This window comes from Syzygium oleosum, unplaced genomic scaffold (assembly GCF_021117445.2).
Source record: "Syzygium oleosum isolate NSW1041296 unplaced genomic scaffold, Sole_v2.1 Sole_v2.03, whole genome shotgun sequence".
In the NCBI taxonomy this organism is placed as follows: domain Eukaryota; kingdom Viridiplantae; phylum Streptophyta; class Magnoliopsida; order Myrtales; family Myrtaceae; genus Syzygium; species Syzygium oleosum.
The window spans coordinates 14239299-14264058 of record NW_026607487.1 but is presented as its reverse complement, the minus strand read 5'-3'; the positions used below and the strand labels follow the sequence as shown (position 1 = coordinate 14264058).

Below are 24760 nucleotides of genomic sequence, written 5' to 3'. Positions count from 1 at the left end.
AATCTTGGCTAAAGTTCGTAAACTTGTCAAAGGGCAAGCTTCGCGCTACAAAACTTTCAGACCTTCTAGGGCAAATGTAACATTGGCTAATATATGGAGACTCTCACACTCCATTTTTTAGTGATCATAGTCCTCTTTGTAATGCTGGGGTATGCCCCAAGCTTTTGTAAGTCAACTTATAAATGGTACTTATATTTCACACGAAAAAAAAAAATTAGTGCTTATCATACATGCTAACTCTCCTAACGCCCCTGACGGGCACTCATTCTCCACAGACGCCAATTGAGTTCCAGCAAAGCTTGAACTTTGGTAAAGGAACAGATTTCTACATCATGTCTGCCAGGTTCTCCACTATTGTAGAGGTGGTAAAAAAATTATGACCAACTTGGATGACTCTGTCACACTTATGAACTCCTTCATACATTACGAACCGATCTATATCCTCCGACTCGAGTCGGATTGTATACACGAGCTTAAACTCAAGATAATTTAACAATTTTCTACCTTAACTCGATGTTTGTAGCCAAATAATAGTGCTTATCATCCATGCCAACTCTCCTAACACCCCTGACGGGCACTCATTCTCCACATACGCCAATTGAGTTCCGGCAAAGCTTGAGCTTTGGCAAAGGAACATATTTCTACATCATGTCTGCCGGGTTCTCCACTATCGTCATCTTTTTCACAACTACCTTACCTTTTGCCACAACATCTCGAATGAAATGGTACTCGATGTTGATAGGTTCCATTTGTTCATGATAAATTGGATTCACAGATATATTACACCTTGGTTTTCACAATGTATGAAAACACTTTTCTCGCTCCTATCCAAAGTCCGAGAGCGGAAGACAAGGCAACATCATCCTATAGGATGCCTTCCAACTTAATACACCACCTGCTAAAGTAAACATGTACCCTGCTAAAGATTTGCAATCATCTAAATCACCAGCTTGATTGAAATCCACATACCACTATCATCGCCTTCCTTTTGATACACTACCAACATTTGTTGTCCTCTATAAATATCTAAGGATCCACTTCATTGTTTCCCAATGAGTTTTACTAAAATGCTCAATGCAATGGCTAACGTCTATAGCTTGTGAAATGTCAGGCCTAGTGTATACCATGACGTACATAATATTACCCACTACACTAGAGTAAGAAACACATGACATATGCTCCTCCTCTTCCTCTTTAGTCTGCGGTGATAACTTATTAGAAAGTTTAAAGTAGTTGGTGAAACATATGCTCAACAGATTCAGCTAACTGCATGTTAAAACGTGCTACAATTTTCTCACTATAATTCTTTTGAGACAGACGCAACACTCCTACAGTTTTATCATGCAAAATCTCTATAGATGATATTTTTTTAGTAGCATCTAAATCTTTCATCTCAAAATTACTACTCAACCACCACTTCAACACATCAATATTATGCATATGTTTAATTGCTGTCAACATGTCATCAACATTTAATACAAGATAAATCAAAGACCCATCCTCAAATCTCTTAAAGTAAACACAACTATCCAATTGACTGTTCGAATAGTCCTCACTAGTTGTGAAAACATTAAAACACTCGTACCACTTGCCTAGGAGATTGTTTTGGTCCATATAAAGATTTCTTTAATAAGCAAATAGGATCTTCTTTACTTGGAATAACAAATACCTCTAGTTGCCTCATTTAAGTCCGCTTCTCCAACTCACCGTGAAGAAACATTGTTTTCAAATCTAGCTACTCTAACTCAAGATCTTGTGTAGCAACTAAGGCAAGTAATACTCGAATAGAAGTATGTCTTACGATAGGAGAGAACACCTCATGGTAATCAATATTGTCCTATTAAGTATACCCCTTTCGCAATAAGTCTAGCCTAATACTTTGCTACCTCGATATCAGGAATGTATTCCTTCTGTTTGTAGACCCATTTGCACCTGACAATCTTTTGGCCTTTGGGTATTGACCAGCTCCCATGTTTGATTTTGATCGCTTGATTCCATCTCTTCACTCATGGGTGCTAGCCAGATCGACGACTCGACTAGCCATCACTTTATAGTAAGATAAAAGCTCATCTATCTCCACCTCATCACCTACGGTCAATGCATAAGCAATATTAGAATAACCATAATCTACCGGTGATTTAATTTGTCTTCTATGTCTAGCGAGACTATACTTGTCTTGTGGCTATGCGAGTTGTTGTGTATCAACGACTTCACCTCATCTCAGCTTAACCTTGGTTATTTATGAGGTCTTCGGAGGCTCCACCTCACTATTTGACATCATGATTTGTTTGCTCGCTTGGTTGTGCCTTAAGACTCCTCTGTTGAAGCATAGCAGCTTTGGTCAAAGATTACTTCTTTGCTAACTAGAATACCAAGTGATCTAAGCACAGTGCACCACAGCTGGTAGCTTTTCAACCCATGCATATAACCTAGAAATATGCACACCATCGGCTCAAGTTTACCATTACTCACATGAGCATATGTAGGTTTTCCCAACCATACTTCTTTAAGTGTCTTCCACCTAATAGCATATGATGGAAATCAATTTACACTGTAACAAATCATGTTCATTACTTCAGCCCAAAATTCCTTACTTAGTCCCGCACTCAAAAGCATTCACCGATCTCACTCCAATAGAGTTTTGTTCTTATGTTCGTGACGCTATTCTACTTGTGGGGCATAATCATTATTCTATGTCTCATAATCCCTTGTTTTTGGCAAACTTGGTAAATCATACCATAATGTTATTGTTTCTAAGGCATTTGATATATTTACCTGATTGCTTCTCAATCAATGTATTAAACTTCTTAAACTGATTGAACACATCAGATTTGTGCTTCGGATTATATACCCATATCTTCCTTGAGTGGTCAACGATGAATGTCGGCAGATATCAGGCATCTCCTTTTGAAGGAATAAGAGACGGGCCCTAGATGTCTAAATGAATGTATTCAATCAGTTGCTTGGTTGAAGTTTAATTCGGCTCTACTTTATAAAGATGCAATGCTCACACAATTCTAGCTTCCCTATCTTCTAACCTTTCAGCTACCCCTTCTCACTCAGCATCGTCACACCTGTTTCACTTATATGCCCCAATCGCATATACCATAATCGAGTCAAGTTTGAGTCTAACTTACCTAATGAAACTATTGCAGCTTAGGTCACGGTCCCTCCCAATAGATGATAGTGAGAGTTCACCTTATTCCCTTTCATCACTATTATGGCACTTCGAGAAATATTCGGCACTTGACCTTCGGTAGTGTACTTGCATATGATGTTATTGAGTGTCTCTAGAGAAATATGTTTATTCTTGAGCTTCGATAGATACATTACAACTATCAATGTGTGCTCTACCCCATTATGCATTGCAATCCGAATTGTCCTTATCCCCACAACCTCACAGACTACGTTTTTCCTCATCAGAGTTATGCTACCATCCGGAGTCTGATAAGGAGTAAATTAGTTTCCATGAGGAGTCATATGATAGGAACACCTTGAATTAAAACCAATTTGTCTCTTGATGAACGATAGTCACACAAGACGACCTCTGCATCACTTGTGCTCTCCTCCGCAACAATTGCCACACTACTTGTGGCATTTTGCCCACCGCCTTCATGTCTCAACTTTGGACAATCTCTTCTTATATGCCCCTCCTTATGACACTCAAAACACTTCACGCGACCCTTGGATTTTCTATGTCGCGACTTCGACCTCCTTTTACCTCTACCGCTAGGCCCCTAATGTGTATCTCTATCATGAATCACTAATCCCCACGCTATGTCCTGCGCTAGACCGTTATCTCACAACTTAATCCGTCACTTCTTAGAGAATAAAGTAGATTTAACCTCTTTTGAGGTAATAGTAGTACCCCTATGTAACAATGAATTAGTAAAGTGCTCCCATGATTTTGGTGGAGCCGCCAATAACATCATGCCTTGGTTTTCGTCAGCTAGAATCTCATCGACATTCTTCAAATCTATCATGAGTTTGTTAAACTCCTTTAGGTGGGTCGTGGTGGAAGTGCCTTTAGCATGTCGAAATTGAAACATCATCTTCAACATGTGTAGGTGATTATTCAAATCATTCGTTACATAGAGAGCCTGAATTTTTGCCCACCAATGTGTGGTATTCCTCTCGTTGGCCACATCTATTAACAACTCATTCAATAGGTTCAACAGGTCTATACTCTTTGCCCTCTCCATGAACTTAGCCTTGCCATCCAACCCAAAGTTGTTAATAGCGCAAGCATCTCAATGCTTTACAACCTAAAGTTGTTACTCCCGTAAAATTTTTCAATTTTTAGTTTCGCTCCATACATAATAGCAAAGTTTCAACTCTAATACCAATTATAGTAAAATCGAGTGCAAAAACTGACTGGATCTTTACAATTAAATCAAGAGTGAGAGAGAACGAAATTGAAAGAGAAATAAAATGATGAACAATAAAGAATAAAAGTGATTTACGTGGCTCGGTCGAAGTGTCAATACCTACTCCACGAAGAGAGCTAGCTAGAATTAACCATCTAATCAATTGGAGAATTACACAATTATAATACTTATACACTCAAGTGTTTCCCAATTCTAAATTACACCCAATCCCACATTATTTAGCCTGACGTAATTTCTGGATAAAATAAATCACGAGAATTGCCTCACAACCAAAATACCTTTATTGTCTAACTCGGCACAAAATCCACGGTGTTTCAAGCGTCTCTCTTAACTTGTGTTAAGCTCCTCTTCGTGCGCTCATCAGAGAGTGTATTCTCTGTTCGGAGATTCTCTCTCTTCTATATTGAGCTCCTCTCTATTGTGCGATTAATAAGAGGGGCTTAACTTGGAGCTCATTTTCAAAGGTTTTGACTTGGCATATGGAGTCATTATTGTGCTAATAAAAGGAGAAATTAAAGCAAGCCCGCATGTTTTACGTTTTTTTCTCTGACAAATCTCAATATCAGCTGAAAAAGGAGCTCAAATATGTGGCCAAATAAAAGCTCCAATGTGTGTCGAAAAGAAGAGTCATGAAAGGCCAAAACAAGCTTGGGTACCTAGAAGCTTAAATGGACATGATTGTAGAAGGTGTTCTGGCTATAGACAGAGTATTGGTTCTACTAAGAGCCTCTACAATCATGAAAGAAAGATGCGTACTCTTTGTCAGTGTAATTTGAATTCAAATTGGTATTATACAACTGATATTAAGTATTGGAATCCACAAAAGGTTTACCATATTTGTGCAGGCAATAAAGGATGACAGGTTGTGGTAGAAGCAGAATTGGATACTTCAGGAAACTCTCTCTATGGAGCTGCAGAGTGAGTTCAACGGCTATAGATGACAGAATCAACTGCTACTTGTAGGATTTGAATTTAAAAGTGTCTTTTGAGATCTCATGGCTATAAATTGAACCCAAGGAAGTAGTAGAGTGAGGGGATAATGAACACGAGTCTATGCTCCGAGTGTTTATCTCCTTGCTGTTCTTGTGTGTAGAAGCTGTGTAAATCTAATTGTATTTTTCTGTAGAAGTTTGAGCATCTGTAATTAGAGAATAGAGTGTGAAGTGTGGTGAAGATGGCTTGTATTTGTAGAAGCAGAGCTACAAGTAAAAGAAACATCTTCAGACGCTATAACATTTCGAGGATTACATAGTGAATTCCAGCCTTGATTTGGGCTGTTAGAGTTGGGAGATTGGAGTAGGCCAGCTAAATAGGCCGTGTGGATAGGCAGAAGGGAGATGATATGATTAATAAAGCTCGGCGTGCATCTTCCTCCCAACAGTTTATAAATTTGTATCATCCTAATAACCACATTTTGTGCAGGGAAGAGAATAATTTATGACGAAGTTATTGCATGAACCGTTAATTCCTAATTCTAAAAACCGTACCGGGGCCACTATTGCAGTCCCAGGGATTAGCTCCATGTGGGCAATAGCACAGGAAGTCTCTGTCTCGTGATCGTCCACATCGGCCACCGCTGTCTTGACAACCAGAACAACTCTTGTTAGTCAATAAATCCCATTTTAACTGGAACCCGTTCTCCAACAGCTCCTTGTAGTCGACATCTTTGATAGTTTGATTAGAGAACCCTCCCCCCAGTTGTACTGGTACCATTGCAAATGACTGGCAGAATCCACTTTGCAGATGGAAAGTGCCATTAGGAAGTAAAGCAACAGAGCCGTTGTATGTGACGTTAGAAGTACAATTCACAGGGGATATTGGGAAGGAAAAAGAAGTGTTGATGCAGTCATAGAAGAACCATAATTGACGAAGAGAATCACTCTTATTTAGGAAGACGTTTACGGGAAGTAAATTGAAGGGAGGAGGAACAAAGCAAGAATTATCCCTTTGGCTTACTAGATGGATGGAACTCTCACTGTAGGAGATGCTTTTAACTGAGAAGGGACCATACATAGTTTTTGTTCCTTCGCACTTGAGCTCAAATCCAGGGTAACCGCATAATTCTCTTCCTTCTTCAGGAATATAAAAGGGATAGCTTATGTTCGGACGGTTGCCTCCACAATTGCGAGATTCGCACACTTCATATGACACTTCATTTGATGACGACTCAACAGGATCTTCTAAGATGGCAATGAAGAAGACGCAGAACGCCGTGCAAACTAAGCCTCGTGTGTAAGTGCAGTATATGCCCATCCCGGAATTTCGATCTGGTTTTAGTTTGGAACATACGAATTTTTTTTTTTGGATATCAATGCTCTAGAATGGAATGGAACAGCATGAAGAAGAAGAAGAGAAAGAAGAAGAAGAAGCTGTTTGATTCCTCACGTGAAAGTGAAAAGAAGGCCCTTGTTAATGGCAATTCCTTCTGCTGGTCTCGTGAGATCAGCTCTGCTTAAACACGGCAGTCGACTTGGAAAGAGGACGGGAAGACTAGAACAAGAGACTTTTAGGAAGAGCCAGGTCTAGACAGAGACACCCAAGGGAGCAATGCCATCCATCACTTTTACCTCTTTGATGATGATAGGTCGGGGAAATGTGAAGTCCTGCAATTAGTGAACTTCCGCAAATCTTGCCCCGATTGACCAGTTATTCCAAGAGTTGACTCCTATTTTCATGTATCCCCTCAAGTTGGATCCTTCACAAGAGGATAATGAGAAAATAAAAATAAAAACCCAGAAACTTTTATCCCCTGTCATGCTGATTAAAATCAAACCAAATAAGCTAGATTAGGAAAATAAGTTCAAGAAAAAAAGATCAGTGGGTCTTTGACAATTAGAGGTCTCTGTTTGAAAATTAATTTCAAAGAAGTACCAGGAGTTAGTTCTAGGAAACAGTGAGAAATTCCAAAAAAGTAAATACCAAGCACAATGAGCACGGACAGCAAAAATCGTTGGCCTACCCGAGAAAGTTTCTCGAAAGGATTTTGTTGACACCTAAGTTTTAGTCGACAATTCAAATATTCATTCTTCTAAAAGTACAAAAATAAAAAATAGCAAAATAATAATAAAAATAAATCAATAAAAAAATAATTAAATACATAACAAATGAAAAAGTGATGACCAAAACAAGAAAAAAAAATAAGTGATAAAAAGGAGGTTTTCTTTTTCAGTACGGGCTCTTGAACCGTTTGAATGAACGTTAGCCCATTAAAACATTTGGATTCGATTTCTGCTATTTTTTTTTCTGGTCAAATATTTCTGCTATTCATTTAGTGGAGAAAATTACCAAAAAAAATCCAAATTTTATTACACTTTTGCTAATTCAATTTTGAATTTTGTAAATATATCAATTGAGTTTTAATCATTTTCATCTTTTTGTCAATTGAGTACATCCGACCAATTTGGCAAAAAATCCGACGTGAACGTTGGCACTCACGTGGAATTATTATTATTATTAAATTTTAAATGTTTTTTTTCGAATTTTGTAATTATTATTATTATTTTTAAAGCCTGATAGAAAAGAGATAAGGGATGGTTTTCTTAACGGCCTGATCCGTCGGTCATCTTCGCCATCACCGATTTCTGCGAGTATCAGAAATGCGCCGTTCCTTTACAGTGACCGAGAGCTTCGAGCGGTTTCAACCTCGTTCAGAGATTGCTTTCAGATTTCAATTCTGATCATCCTCATCGCCGCTCGTCGCTGCCTGTTACCGCTGAGAATCCCTTCACTGCTCTTCTAACGTTATGCCGTCCTTTCTCGGCATTCCGGATTTGCGCCTTTTCCTGCTCTGCTTCTCCCTGTTCCACGACCGGGAAATTCGCGGAAGTTATCCTCGCGTTTAATCCTTCAATATAACTTCCGACCCTCAGTGGTGACATTTCCAGAACGTCCTCGCTTGGATTTTCTCATCACTGCTCGGAGCTAGGAATCAAGCTTGATAGAGGTGAGTTCAATATCTGTTGCTCCCGGTCATAGTTTTAGAATGAAAACAGAGACTGAGACTCCATACATTGTCAATCTAAAATCTGAAATGATCGAGGCTGAGTTGATGATTTATGTTAGCGCTTACTGTGACGGAATGAAATGAATCGTTTCCGCAAACTCATATATAACTAATCAACTAGCCAGCCCACCATATGTTCAACAAAATGCCCGAACTGAGTCCTTAGTCCGTATTGATTAGTCCTTGATCCTGACCTGTTTTGAGTGTATAATGATATGTCAGACATGAATGCAACTTTTTGTTGATGGCTAAGCATGATTTTCTACCGCATATTATATCCACCGAGACCAAATTTGAGCAATTTCTTTATGATTGTGTTTGCTCGGTGTTTACACGTCTTCCTGCGCCGTTCAATGATGGTCATCAGCGAGGAGACACTCAAAAATCGACAGTCCGAGGGTTAATTTTTAAGCTCAATTGTTCCGGTTTGTTCATCACATCCTTTTATCCGATCGTGTCCCTGTTTTTGTTCTCTGCGTCTGGCTGTGGCCGACGTATATTAATGACTCTGTAGTGGACGACGGTGGAGGTTTGATAACAAGTATAGGTAGATTAACGGAGATGAATATATGTTCATGCTTTGATGATTTGGTAGACGGATCTTTGATTGTGTTTTGGGTGTTCTCAAGCACTGTGAGGAAGACGATGAGAAAAAAGAAATAGAAAAGAAAAAAAGAAGAAGAAAAATGCATATTAACAAGTATGAAAAAAGGAAAAAAAAACATAAAAAAACTCCAAACCATTCTCAATGCAATACATTTACCCGTTTTTTGTGACATCAAAAACCCTAAACTATGGCTAGTGTAACATATTTATTCCAAACTTTTTCTTTTAACATAAAAAACTTAAAACTTGTACCTATGCGATATATTTACCCTCCGTCAAGGTTTCGTTAAATGATTTTTCAACTAAAATAACGTTTTTATTTCACTTAAATCATGTGGGTGCCATGTCAATACTGTTTGCTTTATAGCGTCCAAGTAGACAGATTTTCAAATGTTCCCATTAAAGGAACTTTGAAGAAAGTTAAATGTGTCAAGAATGTACAAGTTTGGGATTTTTTGTGCCATAGAAAAAATTTATGGTAAATGTGTCATGGTAGGCATAGTTTAGAGTTTTTGGTGATTTTTGTCCTAAAAAAGACTTGGGTAAAAAAAAACTTGGGTGTAACTACAATTGAATCCATAAAAAGGGGGAGATTCCACAAAGAAACACAAGTCATGAAATGAAACAAATAATTATAAAGGGCAGGGAAAGAAAGCAAATGACTATAAGACAAGTTCATGAGTTGCAATAGCAATTGCTCAGTTAGATCATAGGCTGATTGGCCTATAAGCGGCTCTTATATCCATTTGATAAGTCCCTTGAGAAGATGCAAGAACTACTCTCTGAAAAGTCACAGCAATGTTAGCGGTAAGAAGGCAGTGTTTGAGCCAGTGAGTATGTCAATTGAAGTTTTCAATCCGATACCCTCACATAGAGCTTATTTGGTGTGAAATGCAGTTACGTACGTCTGCTGATATTGTCAAGCAATGCCACTAGCTGATCACATGCTGAAGAGAATGTGCCTAAAGAGAAGAAGAGTATAGTACTATAGTAGCAGTGGAGTAATAACCAGACTAGAGTCTGGCCAAATGTATAGAGAATCCCTTTTGCCTGTGATTAAGACTACTAGCACTAGCCATTAATCTATATCCAGTTAGGCCATTGTCTTATATTTGTGTCCCTTGCATGGATGTTTGGGGGTTCAATTTGTGCCAAAAATCTAAGGGCTGTTAAGAGAAAGCCAAAAGTTTTGTTCCGTTTTGGATAGGACTCGTGTCCTCCTATCCAAGCCTGCCCTACCAATAGAGAACCAATTGTATCTGCGTCCTCACTGGGCTGCACATGACTTTATGCATGGTCTATCCGAATGGCTCACAGGACGACAATCGCTAGAAGAGAATACGGAAAATTCTTGAAGATGTCTCATTGAGGATATTTGCAAGGAAAGGTTGCGGTTGCGGCTAGTGGCATTTTGATCTAATGATTGCATTGAAACTATTAGCGATGAGTATTCTCCTTTCTAGGTACTCAATTCCTGCGAAAACCCCAAAATTACATGGGCAAGTTAAAATTGAGATTATCAATTAACCGGAGAGAACAATATTGTTCCCTTCAAGTAAAGGATTCTAACCAATTGAAATGAATTGACGGATAAGTCACCCTTATTGCCACTCTCCAAGTTTCCCCTCCAAAAATTTTCTCCAGCCTGTTTCAATTAAGGGGTTAATGGAAAGAACATTCAGTTCTACCTACTATTGGACCCTCTATTCATTAGTATCTTTATTTTGATTACCACTCGTATTTGGTTTGGTATTATGACCGCGCTTGACTTTGAGAGTCGTGATGATATTATTGAGGAACGTCTTATCAGAATAATTTTCCTTTGTACAACATCGAATTGAACCATAGACAAACTTGGATTTGCGATCCTAGGTATCTAATCTCCTGATCCTGCAGAGAAGAAAAAGAGTGTGGGCGGATTAGTACGAGTGGAGAGAACTTTGAATCAAACAACGACCTTAATGGCCATTTCCCTCTTTCCCTTTTCCACCCCCATGTTCACATGTTCACTTCGGCGAGAGACCTGATATGCATCTTGTCATATGTCAAGTCACCATGGTCATAAGTTTGAATGATTGTATCACAGAAGTTCAGTATAAGTCACAACCAACCATAGAGAAAGATGGTCTCTGAAGCCTTTCCCTATAATTGTTATCTATGTGTTGAATCTGCTCATATTTATATGCCGTTCTTTTTTCGGCCAACCGATATATCCATGTGTCGTGTTGGATACTTCTAATGTAGTACCAAACAACAGTTAAACTAAATAACCTCTATATGGTTCAATATCATGTGTAAGCTAGATTGACAAAAGTGCTATATTACCATGTCCATACCTTCAGATTTCGACCCAGCGCTTAAATCAGTAACGTCTCAACATATATGACTGCTCACTTGCATTCACGTATGTACAGTATGTGACAAACGGCTACATGGATAATCTAACCATCAACACCAGGAGCAGAACTGCCGCTGCTACCCCATTTTTGAGTCACAGAAACTGGAGAATGGGTCGACCGCATATACTTCAGTAGCTGGGAATCATCATAATCCGGAGGAGATGGAGCAAGGACACCTTCACCCTTATCCGCATCAACAAATATGTCCGCAGCATTATCATCGCACGCGATCGCCTTCAGTTCCTCCAAAACCTCATCCATGGGAGGCCTCATTTCCTTGTCCAGTTGCAAGCACAGGAAAGCTAACTCGGCCACCGAAGTTGTCATCCTATTGATTTCGCTATCTGACTCAAATCCTAGATTTGGGTCGATCAATTCGCCAAACGCGCATTTCTGAATCTTGTTAATAGCAAAGTTGGCCAAATTAATCTCGTGCCTTTCTCTGCTTTTGTCGACAGCTGGCTTGGATGATACAAGCTCGACCAGAACAACTCCGAAGCTATAGATGTCACTCTTCTCCGTGAGCTGGTAGCACTGATGGTACTCGGGGTCCACATAACCTGGAGTCCCTTGAGGAGCTGTTGAGATATGAGAGACATCATCGGGGAAAAGCCTCGAAAGCCCAAAATCTGCAACTTTAACCCCAAAATTCTTGTCGAGGAGGAGGTTATTTGTTTTCACATCACGGTGGACAATGTCAGAAGCATGGAGGTAAGCCAACGCAGTAGCAGTCTCTATGGCTATGTCCATACGGATTTTCCAAGGCAATGTACTAGAAGAGTTTGCTCGCTGGCCATGGATATGATCAGCAACAGTTCCATTGGAGATGTACTCATAGACAAGTAGAAGCTCACGGCTGTGGCGAGAAGTGCAACCGTACAGAGACACAAGGTTTTTGTGTTGCAAACGGGTTAGGATCTCTACCTCATTCATGAACTGCTTTACCCTCCGGTAGCTGTGCTCGTATAGGCGCTTCACTGCTACATCCCGTCCATCTCGAGGTTTTCATGTTAAGAATATTGTAGAAAATGTCTTTCAGTTGAGGATCCCTTGGAGGAATAATGAAGGAACATTTTCTCACCGTAGTAAACAGTTCCAAAACCTCCATCTCCAAGTTCATTGGAAGCAGAGAAGTTATTTGTGGCTTCTTCAAGTTCGGCACTGGTGAAAATGGGGACTTCAAAGTAGACACTGCTCTCTTCCATGTCTGAATGCGAATGAGGATATGGGGTGCTATTTCTCAAGTGGAACTTCAAAGAAGCATTCTTCCTTTTTAAGTGGATCATATAAGAGAACAGGACAATGGCCAAGCTTCCGATTCCAATACCTGATGCACGAACAGATAATTAACCCTTTTTATAGGATAATTCTTTTTGTGCTGTTTCCTAGAACGTACGGTTTATGTTGGCTGGAAGCATGGACAGATGGTCAAGCTTTTAGGACAAAGTAAGAAGATTTGGGTCCAGCCGACTTTGATTTGATCAGCATTGTGAAAATGGTTTGCAGTAAAAACCAGAAAGGATACTTCAGCAACAAGGTGATCTTGTTTTTGTTGTTTTATCGTGTCAAACTGGGAGTAGATTGTCCTAGTTATGCTTTGGTTTGTTCAGGTAGGCGGAGGCAATGTGATAGCAGACGAGAAACTAAGAAAAGGAAATTACCTGGTCCTATCTTCCACCACAAACGTCTATTTCCTGCATCAAAGTTGAAAAAGCAGATTGGTCAATAGAGGGAAAGGATGGCAAGATAGCATCTATCTCATAAATCAGCTTACATACACAGACGATTAGAGAATAATAGGAGGGAGAATAGCCACAGCCAGTACTTTCATCCGAATCGTATTTGATCTAAAATCAATGCACAACCTACCCCAACGTGCATGGCAGAGCTACTTCCAAATACCAAGTGGAGTAACTTATATTTGCCATTCATAAAGAGGTGTGTCAACTACTTGTGCATTTTATTGGCAAACAAGAGTCCTATATATTCATCTTCCTGAAATGAGAAGTCAGTTAAATTGTCATAAGATCTCTATTCTAAAGGTTCTGCAAATTATTCATGAGGTTGCACAAATGCAAAATGATAACTTAGCATGGAAAGAAAACATGTATACCAATTGTGTACTATCCTACTGAAGGAACGCCAAGATGGAAATGTAAACTGATAGAGTGAATGTGAGAAATGCAAATAGAGCTATGGTGTGGGATTTCTATAGTTAAGTGCAATTGTATCCGTTCTCTCAACTAATACTGTTTGGAAAGATGCCTACAATATTTTTAGGATGACAAAACATTTTAAGTGTACTAACATGTGCAATTGAGTGTGAAGAAGATATTAGTAAATTCATATGAAGATGGTGTTAGCAATTGGACATCGAAGAGTGTAGAACGACTTTTGCTCTAGGCGATGAACAAGCTATTGGACGTGAGCTATGTTGATAACTAGATGGACATTGCAAACGGCGAACAAGTTATTAGACAAGGAATATGTCGATGTTCGAAACGACCTTGTGGATGGTGAACAAACTAGAGGACGTGTGATTGGCAAAAAGGTTTGGATGGACTAATAGAAGACGAACAAACCAAACGACATGAAGACGTCAATAAGCTCGGTTGGACCTTGCGAGCCTTGAACAAACTAGAGGGCATGTGGTCGTTGAAGAGTTTCGATAGACCAAATAAAAAGTGTATAGTCTATAGAACACAAGGACGTTAGTATGCTTGAAGGTGCCTAAATGTTGTAGGCAAACAAGCCTAGGTATGTAGAAGCTTAAATGGACCTGATTGTAGAAGGTGTTCTTGCTATGGACAGAGTATTGGTTCTACTAAGAGCCTCTACAATCATGAAGGGAAGATGCGGACTCTTTATCAGTGTTATTTGAATTCAAATTGGTGTTATACAACTTATCTTAAGTATTGGAATCCACAAAAAGTGGACTAAAGAAGATTAAAACAATTTATCATATTTGTGCAGGCAACAGAGGATGACAGGCTGTTGTAGAAGCAGAACTGACTACTTCGGTAAACTCTCTATGGAGCTACAGAGTAAGTACAGTGGCTATAGATGACAGAATCAACAACTACTTGTAGGATTTGAATTCAAAACGGTCATTTGAGATCTCATGACTAAAAATTTAACCCAATGAAGTAGTAGAGTTAAGGGGAAACGAACAAGTGTCGATGCTCTGAGTGTTCATCTTCTTGCTGTTCTTGTGTGTAGAAGCTGTGTAAATCTAGTTGTATTTTTCTATAGAAGTCTAAGCATCTGTAATTAGAGAATAGAGTGTGAAGTTTAGCGAAGCTTGCTTGTATTTGTAGAAGCAGAGCTACAAGTAAAAGAAACATTTTCAAACGCTATAACATTTCAAAGATTACATAGTGAATTTCAACCTTGATTTGGGCTGTTAGAGTTGGGAGAATGGAGCAAGCCAGCTAAATAGGCCAAGTGGATAAGCTGAAGGGAGATGATATAATTATTAAAGCTCGGCGCGCATCTTCTTCCTAACAGTTATAAAATTTCTATCATCCTAATAACCACATTCTCTTCAGAGAAGAGAATAAATAATGACGAACTTATTGCATGATCCGTTTACTGGTAATTATAAAAACCTTACCGCCGCCACTGTTGCAGTCCCTGGGATTATTGGTTCCATGTGGGCAATAGCACAGAAAGTCTGTGTCTCGTGATCGTCCACATCGGCCTCCACTTTCTCGACAACCAGTACAAATCTTGTTAGTTAATATATCCCATTTTAACTGGAAGCCATTCCCCAACAACTCCTTGTAGTTGACATCTTTGATAGTTTGATTAGAGAACCCTTCCTTCAGTTGTACTGGTACCGCTGACACTGACAGGCAGGAATTATTTTGGCGATAGAAGGTGCTATTTGGAGGTTTTAATGCAACAGAGATGTTGTATGTGGCGTTAGAAGTACAACTCACGGGGGATGTTGGGAAGGGAAAAGAAGAAGGGTTGGTGCAGTTATAGAAGAACAAGAGTTTAGGATGAAGAGAAAAACTGTTGTTTAGGAAGATGTTTATGGGAACGAAAATGAAGGGACGAGGAGCAAAGCAAGAAGTATCCCTTTGCCTTACTAATTCGATGGAACTGTCCTCGTAAGAGATGCTTTTAACTGTGTAGGTAGCATACGTAGCTTTTGTTCCTTCACAAGTGATCTCAAATCCACGGTAACCGCATAATTCACGTCCTTCTCCAGGAATATAAAAGGGATAGCTTATGTTCAGACAGTTGCCTTTACAACTGCGGGTTTTGCACACTTCATATGACACTTCATCCAACGACGACTGGACAGAATCTTCTAAGATGGCAATGAAAAAGATGCAGAACGCTGTGCAAACTAAGCCTCGTGTGTAAATGCAGCGTAGACCCATATCTGGATTTCGATATGGTTTTAGTCTGAAGCATACGAAGTTTCTTTTCTTTTTGGATATCAATGCTCTAGAATGGAATGGAACGGCATGAAGAAGAAGAAGAAAAAGAAGGAGGAGAAGAAGTTGTTTGATTCCTCACGTGAAAGTGAAAAGAAAACCCTTGTTATTGGTAATTCCTTCTGCTGGTCTTGTGAGATCAGCTGCTTAAACACGGCAGTTGACTTGGAAAGAGGACGGGAAGACTAGCACAAGAGACTTTTAAGAAGAGCCAGGTCGAGACAGAGACACCCAAGGGAGCAATGTCATCCATCACTTTACCTCTTTGATGATGATAGGTCGGCGAAATGTGAAGACCTGCCATTAGTGAACTCGCACAAATCTTGCCCCGATTGACGAGTTATTGCAAGAGTTGACTCCTATTTTCATATATCCCCTCAAGTTGGATCCTTCACAAGATGATGATGAAAAAAAAAACATAAAAATCCAGAAACTTTTATCCCCTGTTATGCTTATTAAAATGAAACTAAATAAGCTAGATTAGGGAAATAAGTACAAGAAAAAAAATCAGTGGGTCTTTGACAATTAGAGGTCTCTGTTCGAAAATTAGTTTTAAATAAGCAGCAGCAGCAGGCGTTAGTTCTAGGAAAAAGTGGGAAATTCCATAAAAGTAAATACCAAGCACAATGAGCATGAACAACAAAAATTGTTGGCCTACTTGAGAAAGTTTCATAAGAGGGTTTCGTTGATACTTAAATTTTAGTCGACAATTCAAGTATTCATTAGTCTAAAAGTATAAAAATAAAAATAGAAAAATAATAATAAAAATAAATCAATCAAAAAAATAATTAAATACATAACAAATGAAAAAGTGATGACCAAAAAAAGAAAAAAGAAAAAAAAGCGATAAAAGGAGGTTTTCTTTTTCAGTACGGGCTCTGAACTGTTTGAATAAACCTTAGCCCATGAAAACATTTGGATTCGATTTTTGCTATTCATTTAGAGGAAAAAATTACAAAAAAAATCATAAATATATTGTACTTTTTTCAATTCAATCTTAAATCTTTTAAATGTATCGATTGAGTCCTAAATCTTTTTACAATTTATCAATTGAGTCTATCCCGCCAGTTTAACTAAAAATCGCTGACGTGATATCGGCGCTCACGCGGAAATTTTTATTATTAATTTTTAAATATTTTTTTTCGATTTTTTTAATTATTATTATTATTATTAAAGCCCGATAGAAAAGAGATGAGGGAAGGTTTTCTTAACGGCCTGATCCGTCGGTCATCTTCGCCATCACCGATTTCTGCGAGCATCAGAAGTGCTCCGCTCCTTTGCCGTGATTGAGAGCTTCGAGCGGTTTCAACTTTCGACCTCCTTCGGAGATGACGCTGACTGCTAACGCTGAGAATTCCCCACACTACTCTCCTGACGTATTATCCTTCGTCGCCCTCGTTTCTTGGCATTCCGTATTTGTACCTTTTCCTGCTCTGCTTCTCCCTGTTCCACGACCGGGAAATCCGCGGAAGTTATCTCGCGTTTAATCCTTCAATATAACTTCCGACCCTCATTTGGTGACATTTCCAGAACGTCCTCGCTTGGATTTTCTCATCACTGTTCGGAGCTAGAAATCAAGCTTGATAAAGGTGAGTTCATTATTTGTTACTCTCGGTGATAGTTTTAGAATGAAAACAGAGACTGAGACTTCATACATTGTCAATCTAAAATCTGAAATGATCGAGGCCGAGTTGATGATTTAGGTCTCTGTTAGCGCTTATTGCGATGGGATGAAATGAATCGTTACCATAAACTCATGTTTAAACTAAGAAACTAAGTTGCCCACCATATGTTCGACAAAATGCCCGAACTGAGTCCGTATAGATTAGTCCTTGATCCTGACCTGTTTCGAGTGTATAATGATATGTCACGCATGATTGCAACTTTTTGTTGATAGCTAAGCATGATTTTCTGCCGCATTTTATTTTCACCGAGACCAAATCTGAGCAATTTCTTTTTGATTGTGTTTGCTCGGTGTTAATACGTCTTCCTGCGGCGTTCAATGATGGTCATCCAATCGCGTCCCTGTTTTTGTTCTCTGTGTCTGTGGAGGCTGTGGCGGGCGTATGTTAATGACTGTGTGGCTTTATATAATTTCTGTATAGAAATTGGAAACCAAGGAAATTAAAAACATATTGAATTCTACGTGGTCTTGCGGTCCATGTACATTCAGCTGCCTAAGATGCAAATTCATGTTAAGATGCTTTCTGCAATTAATGACATGACTTTATATAACTTCTGTCGGCCTTAGCATTGGTATCATACGTTCAACAATAATAGACGAAAAATTTCTGAAGTACTCTTATCTAACAATCATTGTACACAAGTTGCTCGTTGTATTGAAAGCCTAGATGTGCTTACAGTACAAACTTAAATTTCACACAGCCATGGACATTGAAGTGGTTGGTGATGATCTTGATGGAGAAGACAGATAGGGCTTGGGAGGAACTAGCAAGCAGTCAACACTGCCTCTTAGCATATCCACCACCTCGCTCATTGTTGGCCTAATTGAAGGATTAGTCTGTATGCACCACAAGCTCACTATTATCATCTTCCTTGCTTTCTCTTTGTCTCCTTCGCTTGTGACATTCTGCAGTCCAAACTCTTCTTGAAGTTCAAGACGCTTGTGAATCCAATGCGGGAAGTATATTTCACTGGTTCTCTCTGCTCCGGTCACTACATTTTTCCTCCCACCAACCATTTCAAGCACTGTCATCCCAAAGCTGTACACATCTGATTTTTGGGATATTCCTCCGATGTTCCTGCAAAACACTTCTGGCGCGATAAACCCCGCAGTCCCTCGCGCACCGAATAGTGAGATCGTGCTCTCCTCTCGATGGCATATCTTTGCAAGGCCAAAGTCGGAAATCTTGGGGCAGTAGTTTTCATCGAGAAGGATGTTGTGCGGCTTTATGTCGAAGTGTAATATTCTTGAGTTGCAGCCTTGGTGCAAGTATTCGAGCCCTTGAGCTATGCCTAGGGAGATTTGGTACAAGGTGTCCCATCCGAGGTGGCGGCAACCTACCTTGCTGTAGTTCTCTTCGTATATGAGTTTCTCCAGAGATCCATTGGGCATGTACTCATAGACGAGAGCCCTTTTGGTTTTGTGAAAGCAGAAACCTAGCAGAGTAACAATGTTGACATGGGAAGTTCTGCTCATGCTGTTTACCTCATTGATGAAGTCTTCACCATCTCCTTTCAGCTTGGTTAGGATTTTCACTGCCACGAGATGACCATTTGGGAGCTTCCCTTTGTACACACAACCATAGCCTCCTTGGCCTAGTTTTTCTTTGAATGAGTTGGTCATTCTCTTAATGTCAGCATATGAATATCTTCTCGTTACTAAAATTCCACGATTTTCGAAAAAGACCTCACATTTATGACTCTTTTTCATCTTTCTGCTCCCTGTGATCGTGGATTTCTGCTTGGATATTTTCTGTTGACAAAGATAGGCTAGGACTATAATAGCGACACCAAATGCACTGATTGATGCACCTGCGTATCCAAAGGACATACAAAGCATAAATAGAGATAATCCTTTTAATTTTGTAGTCCTAGTTTCATTTAGGGAAAAAGTTACAAAATCCCCAAATTATGCTTGCTGCGACACATTTACCTTGAACTTTTTTTTGTGATATCAAAAACTCCTAACTATATCCACCGTGACATATTTACCATAACTTTTTTTGACATAAAAAATTCAAAATTTGTACCTATGTGACACATTTACCCTTCTCAAAAGGTTCTGTTAGATGATTTTTCAGTTAAAACGTCATATTTATTTCACTTGAGCCATGTGGGCGCAATGTCAATACTGTTTGCTTTGTGGCATCCATGTAGATAGATTTTTTACGATTCTCATTGATAGAACTTTGATGGAGAGTAAATATATTATTCAGGTTAGGGGTGAGCATGGTCCGGGTGGGCGGTTCCCACCCTAGAACCGGGAACCGCCCACTAAGGACCGGTTCCGAAAAATTGAAATCGGGAACTGCCCGTTGGTTCCTTGGACCCACTCGAGAACCGGACCGCCGGTCCGGTCGTTCCCGGTGGGTCCATGGAACCGGTCCCACTAGCCAAGGACGGAGACGGAAAGACAAAGATGAAGACGAAGATGGAGAGTCGGAGATGGTAAGGTAAGCATCGACCGAGAAGAGTGAGAGTGAGAGTGAGCGTGAGCGTGAGCCGAAAGCGAAAATAGGTGTTTCTCGGCTCAATGTGAGGTTGTGAACGTCGAGCGAGTTAGGTTTAGTTTAGGAACTTAGGATTTTTCTTTTTTTAAAAAATTAAAAATTAAATAAATATATTATATTTATTATTATATTATTGGTCTGGTCCGGGTGGGCGGGCGGGCGGTTCCACACCTAGAACCGGACCGGTACCCATCGGTTCCCAAAAATTGGAATCGGGAACCGGACCAGTTCCCTTAGGAACCAACGGTTATGGTCTGGTTTTGGGCGGTCCTGAGCGGTCTGGACGGTTCCCGGTTTTTTTTGCACACCCCTAATTCAGGTACAAGTTTGTGATTTTTGGTGTCACAAAATTTTTTTTAGGGTAAATGTGTTTCGGTGAGAATAATTTAAGGTTGTTGGTGGCTTTTGCCCTTTCATTTAAATACTGGCCAAATGTCTAGATTTGAATTCATAAGCATGCATAACAAATTTAATGTTGTACTTACCAATAGCAACTTTCTTCTCGAAGCTCCTAGCTTTCAATTTCCCTGCAACATAAATGTTGTCAAGTAGAATGCGAAAGCTGACCGGATCTTTGCAATAAAGTCAAGAGCGAGAGATAACGAAGTTACCAGAGAAATAAATCAAGGAATAATAAAGAGGACAAAAGATTTATGTGGTTCAATCCGAGTGCTGGTACCTACCTCACAAGGCGATCGAGCCACAAATAATCGACTAATCAATGGGAAAGTTACAAAGTTGCAATCATTTACATGCTCAAGTATTTTTCAGCTCTAAATTACGCCCAAACTCACATTGTTTAGCCTCACGAAATTTTGCGATAAAATAAATCACGAAAATTTCCTCATGTATAACTTTCTGCACATATTTCACCGTGTTTAGATAGTCTCTCTTTTAACTTGTATTAATCTCCTCTTCGTGTGCTCACCAGAGAGTGTATTCTTTGTACGGAGCTCCTCTCTCTTTTATATTGTGCTCGTCTCCATTGTGCAATTAATAAGAGGAGCTCAATTTTAAGAGAGTTTGACTTTGCAATAGAAGAAGACAAACTACAATTTTCTTATCTTCTATGACAAACGTCAATTGCGGTTGAAAAGGGAGCTCAAATATGTGGCCAAATGAAAGCTCCAACGGGTCCAAAATTAGAGCCATGAAAGGCCAAAAGGAACAAACTCTCTAAGAAATTTTTTGGGATTTTTTCCCTCGTAGAGATGGTAAAACAATTATGACCAACTTGGACAACTCTATCACACTTCCAAAGTCCTTCATACATTACGAACCGATCTACATCCTCTGACTCGAGTCGGATTGTATATACGAGCTTAAACTCAAGATAATTCAACAATTCTCTACCTTAACTCGATGTTTGCATCCAAATAATAGTGCTTATCATACATGCTAACTCTCCTAACGTCCCCGATGGGCACTCATTCTCCACATATGCCAATTAAGTTCCAGCAAAGCTTGAGCTTTGGCAAAGGAACAGATTTCTGCATCATGTCTGCCGGGTTCTCCACTATCGTAGAGGTGGTAAAAAAATTATGACCAACTTGGACGACTCTATCACACTTATGAACTCCTTCATACGTTACAGACCGATGTACATCCTTCGACTCAAGTCGGATAGTATATACGAGCTTAAACTCAAGATAATTTAACAATTCTTCACCTGAACTCGATGTTTGTAGCCAAATAATAGTGCTTATCATCTATTTTTCCAGTGCACCTGGACTAAAAGCATTTGGCGTACTATCCTTGCACAATACGGAATCCTACGGTATATAGGAGGATGGAATGAAGAACTCGAATGGATGATAAGTGCTACCAAAGGCAAGGATTTGGCAGCTAGACTTCTCAAGGTATCTTTCCTAGCGACCATTTATTGCATCTGGATGGAGCGTAATCATCGACGTTTCCAACACAAGTCACATGATGCCCCCATAATCTTGGCTAAAGTTCGTAAACTTGTCAAAGGGCGAGCTTCGCGCTACAAAACTTTCGACCTTCTAGGGCAAATGTAACATTGGCTAATATATGGAGACTCTCACACTCCATTTTTTAGTGATCATAGTCCTCTTTGTAATGCTGGGGTATGCCCTAAGCTTTTGTAAGTCAACTTATAAATGGTACTTATATTTCACACCAAAAAAAAAAAATAGTGCTTATCATACATGCTAACTCTCCTAACGCCCCTGACGGGCACTCATTCTCCACAGACGCCAATTGAGTTCCAGCAAAGCTTGAACTTTGGTAAAGGAACAGATTTCTACATCATGTCTGCCAGGTTCTCCACTATTGTAGAGGTGGTAAAAAAATTATGACCAACTTGGACGACTCTGTCACACTTATGAACTCCTTCATACATTACGAACCGATCTATATCCTCCGACTCGAGTCGGATTGTATACACGAGCTTAAACTCAAGATAATTTAACAATTTTCTACCTTAACTCGATGTTTGTAGCCAAATAATAGTGCTTATCATCCATGCCAACTCTCCTAACACCCCTGACGGGCACTCATTCTCCACATACGCCAATTGAGTTCCGGCAAAGCTTGATCTTTGGCAAAGGAACATATTTCTACATCATGTCTGCCGGGTTCTCCACTATCGTCATCTTTTTCACAATTACCTTACCTTTTGCCACAACATCTCGAATGAAATGGTACTCGATGTTGATAGGTTCCATTTGTTCATGATAAATTGGATTCACAGCCAGATATATTACACCTTGGTTTTCACAATGTATGAAAACACTTTTCTGCTCCTATCCAAAGTCCGAGAGCGGAAGACAAGGCAACATCATCCTATAGGATTCCTTCCAACTTAATACACCACCTGCTAAAGTAAACATGTACCCTGCTAAAGATTTGCAATCATCTAAATCACCAGCTTGATTGAAATCCACATACCACTATCATCGCCTTCCTTTTGATACACTACCAACATTTGTTGTCCTCTATAAATATCTAAGGATCCACTTCATTGTTTCCCAATGAGTTTTACTAAAATGCTCAATGCAATGGCTAACGTCTATAGCTTGTGAAATGTCAGGCCTAGTGTATACCATGACGTACATAATATTACCCACTACACTAGAGTAAGAAACACATGACATATGCTCCTCCTCTTCCTCTTTAGTCTGCGGTGATAACTTATTAGAAAGTTTAAAGTAGTTGGTGAAACATATGCTCAACAGATTCAGCTAACTGCATGTTAAAACGTGCTACAATTTTCTCACTATAATTCTTTTGAGACAGACGCAACACTCCTACAGTTTTATCATGCAAAATCTCTATAGATGATATTTTTTTAGTAGCATCTAAATCTTTCATCTCAAAATTACTACTCAACCACCACTTCAACACATCAATATTATGCATATGTTTAATTGCTGTCAACATGTCATCAACATTTAATACAAGATAAATCAAAGACCCATCCTCAAATCTCTTAAAGTAAACACAACTATCCAATTGACTGTTCGAATAGTCCTCACTAGTTGTGAAAACATTAAAACACTCGTACCACTTGCCTAGGAGATTGTTTTGGTCCATATAAAGATTTCTTTAATAAGCAAATAGGATCTTCTTTACTTGGAATAACAAATACCTCTAGTTGCCTCATTTAAGTCCGCTTCTCCAACTCACCGTGAAGAAACATTGTTTTCAAATCTAGCTACTCTAACTCAAGATCTTGTGTAGCAACTAAGGCAAGTAATACTCGAATAGAAGTATGTCTTACGATAGGAGAGAACACCTCATGGTAATCAATATCGTCCTATTAAGTATACCCCTTTCGCAATAAGTCTAGCCTAATACTTTGCTACCTCGATATCAGGAATGTATTCCTTCTGTTTGTAGACCCATTTGCACCTGACAATCTTTTGGCCTTTGGGTATTGACCAGCTCCCATGTTTGATTTTGATCAGTTGATTCCATCTCTTCACTCATGGGTGCTAGCCAGTACGACGACTCAGCACTAGCCATCACTTTATAGTAAGATAAAAGCTCATCTATCTCCACCTCATCACCTACGGTCAATGCATAAGCAATATTAGAATAACCATAATCTACCGGTGATTTAATTTGTCTTCTATGTCTAGCTGAGACTATACTGTGCTGTGGCTATGCGAGTTGTTGTGTATCAACGACTTCACCTCATCTGCAGTCTTAACCTTGGTTATTTATGAGGTCTTCGGAGGCTCCACCTCACTATTTGACATCATGATTTGTTTGCTCAGTTGGTTGTGCCTTAAGACTCCTCTGTTGAAGCATAGCAGTTTGGTCAAAGATTACTTCTTTGCTAACTAGAATACCAAGTGATCTAAGCACAGTGCACCACAGCTGGTAGCTTTTCAACCCATGCATATAACCTAGAAATATGCACACCATCGGCTCAAGTTTACCATTACTCACATGAGCATATGTAGGTTTTCCCAACCATACTTCTTTAAGTGTCTTCCACCTAATAGCATACGATGGAAATCAATTTACCTGGTAACAAATCATGTTCATTACTTCAGCCCAAAATTCCTTACTTAGTCCTGCACTCAAAAGCATTCACTGATCTCACTCCAATAGAGTTTTGTTCTTATGTTCGTGACGCTATTCTACTGTGGGGCATAATCATTATTCTATGTCTCATAATCCCTTGTTTTTGGCAAACTTGGTAAATCATACCATAATGTTATTGTTTCTAAGGCATTTGATATATTTACTT

The 24760-nt window shown here is 39.4% G+C and overlaps 3 protein-coding genes across 3 annotated transcripts; all 3 read right to left on the bottom strand.

Annotated features, from left to right (window-relative positions):
• Positions 1-5849: 5849 nt before the first annotated feature.
• On the bottom strand, positions 5850-6641 carry LOC115668227 (LEAF RUST 10 DISEASE-RESISTANCE LOCUS RECEPTOR-LIKE PROTEIN KINASE-like 1.2). The gene has a single exon (XM_056309643.1). It carries the CDS (start codon positions 6639-6641, stop codon positions 5850-5852), a length of 792 nt encoding a protein of 263 aa, XP_056165618.1.
• Positions 6642-11254: 4613 nt separating this feature from the next.
• LOC130137592 (LEAF RUST 10 DISEASE-RESISTANCE LOCUS RECEPTOR-LIKE PROTEIN KINASE-like 1.2) lies at positions 11255-15974 on the bottom strand. Its single transcript, XM_056309230.1, has 4 exons — positions 15010-15974; positions 13058-13090; positions 12478-12723; positions 11255-12403 (listed from the first exon to the last, which is right to left on the bottom strand). Exons 1-4 carry the CDS (start codon positions 15785-15787, stop codon positions 11439-11441), a joined length of 2022 nt encoding a protein of 673 aa, XP_056165205.1. The 5' UTR covers positions 15788-15974; the 3' UTR covers positions 11255-11438.
• Positions 15975-18221: 2247 nt separating this feature from the next.
• Positions 18222-19166, bottom strand: LOC130137708 (rust resistance kinase Lr10-like). Its single transcript, XM_056309642.1, has one exon. The coding sequence runs from the start codon at positions 19149-19151 to the stop codon at positions 18222-18224; it is 930 nt and encodes a 309-aa protein (XP_056165617.1). The 5' UTR covers positions 19152-19166.
• Positions 19167-24760: the final 5594 nt, after the last annotated feature.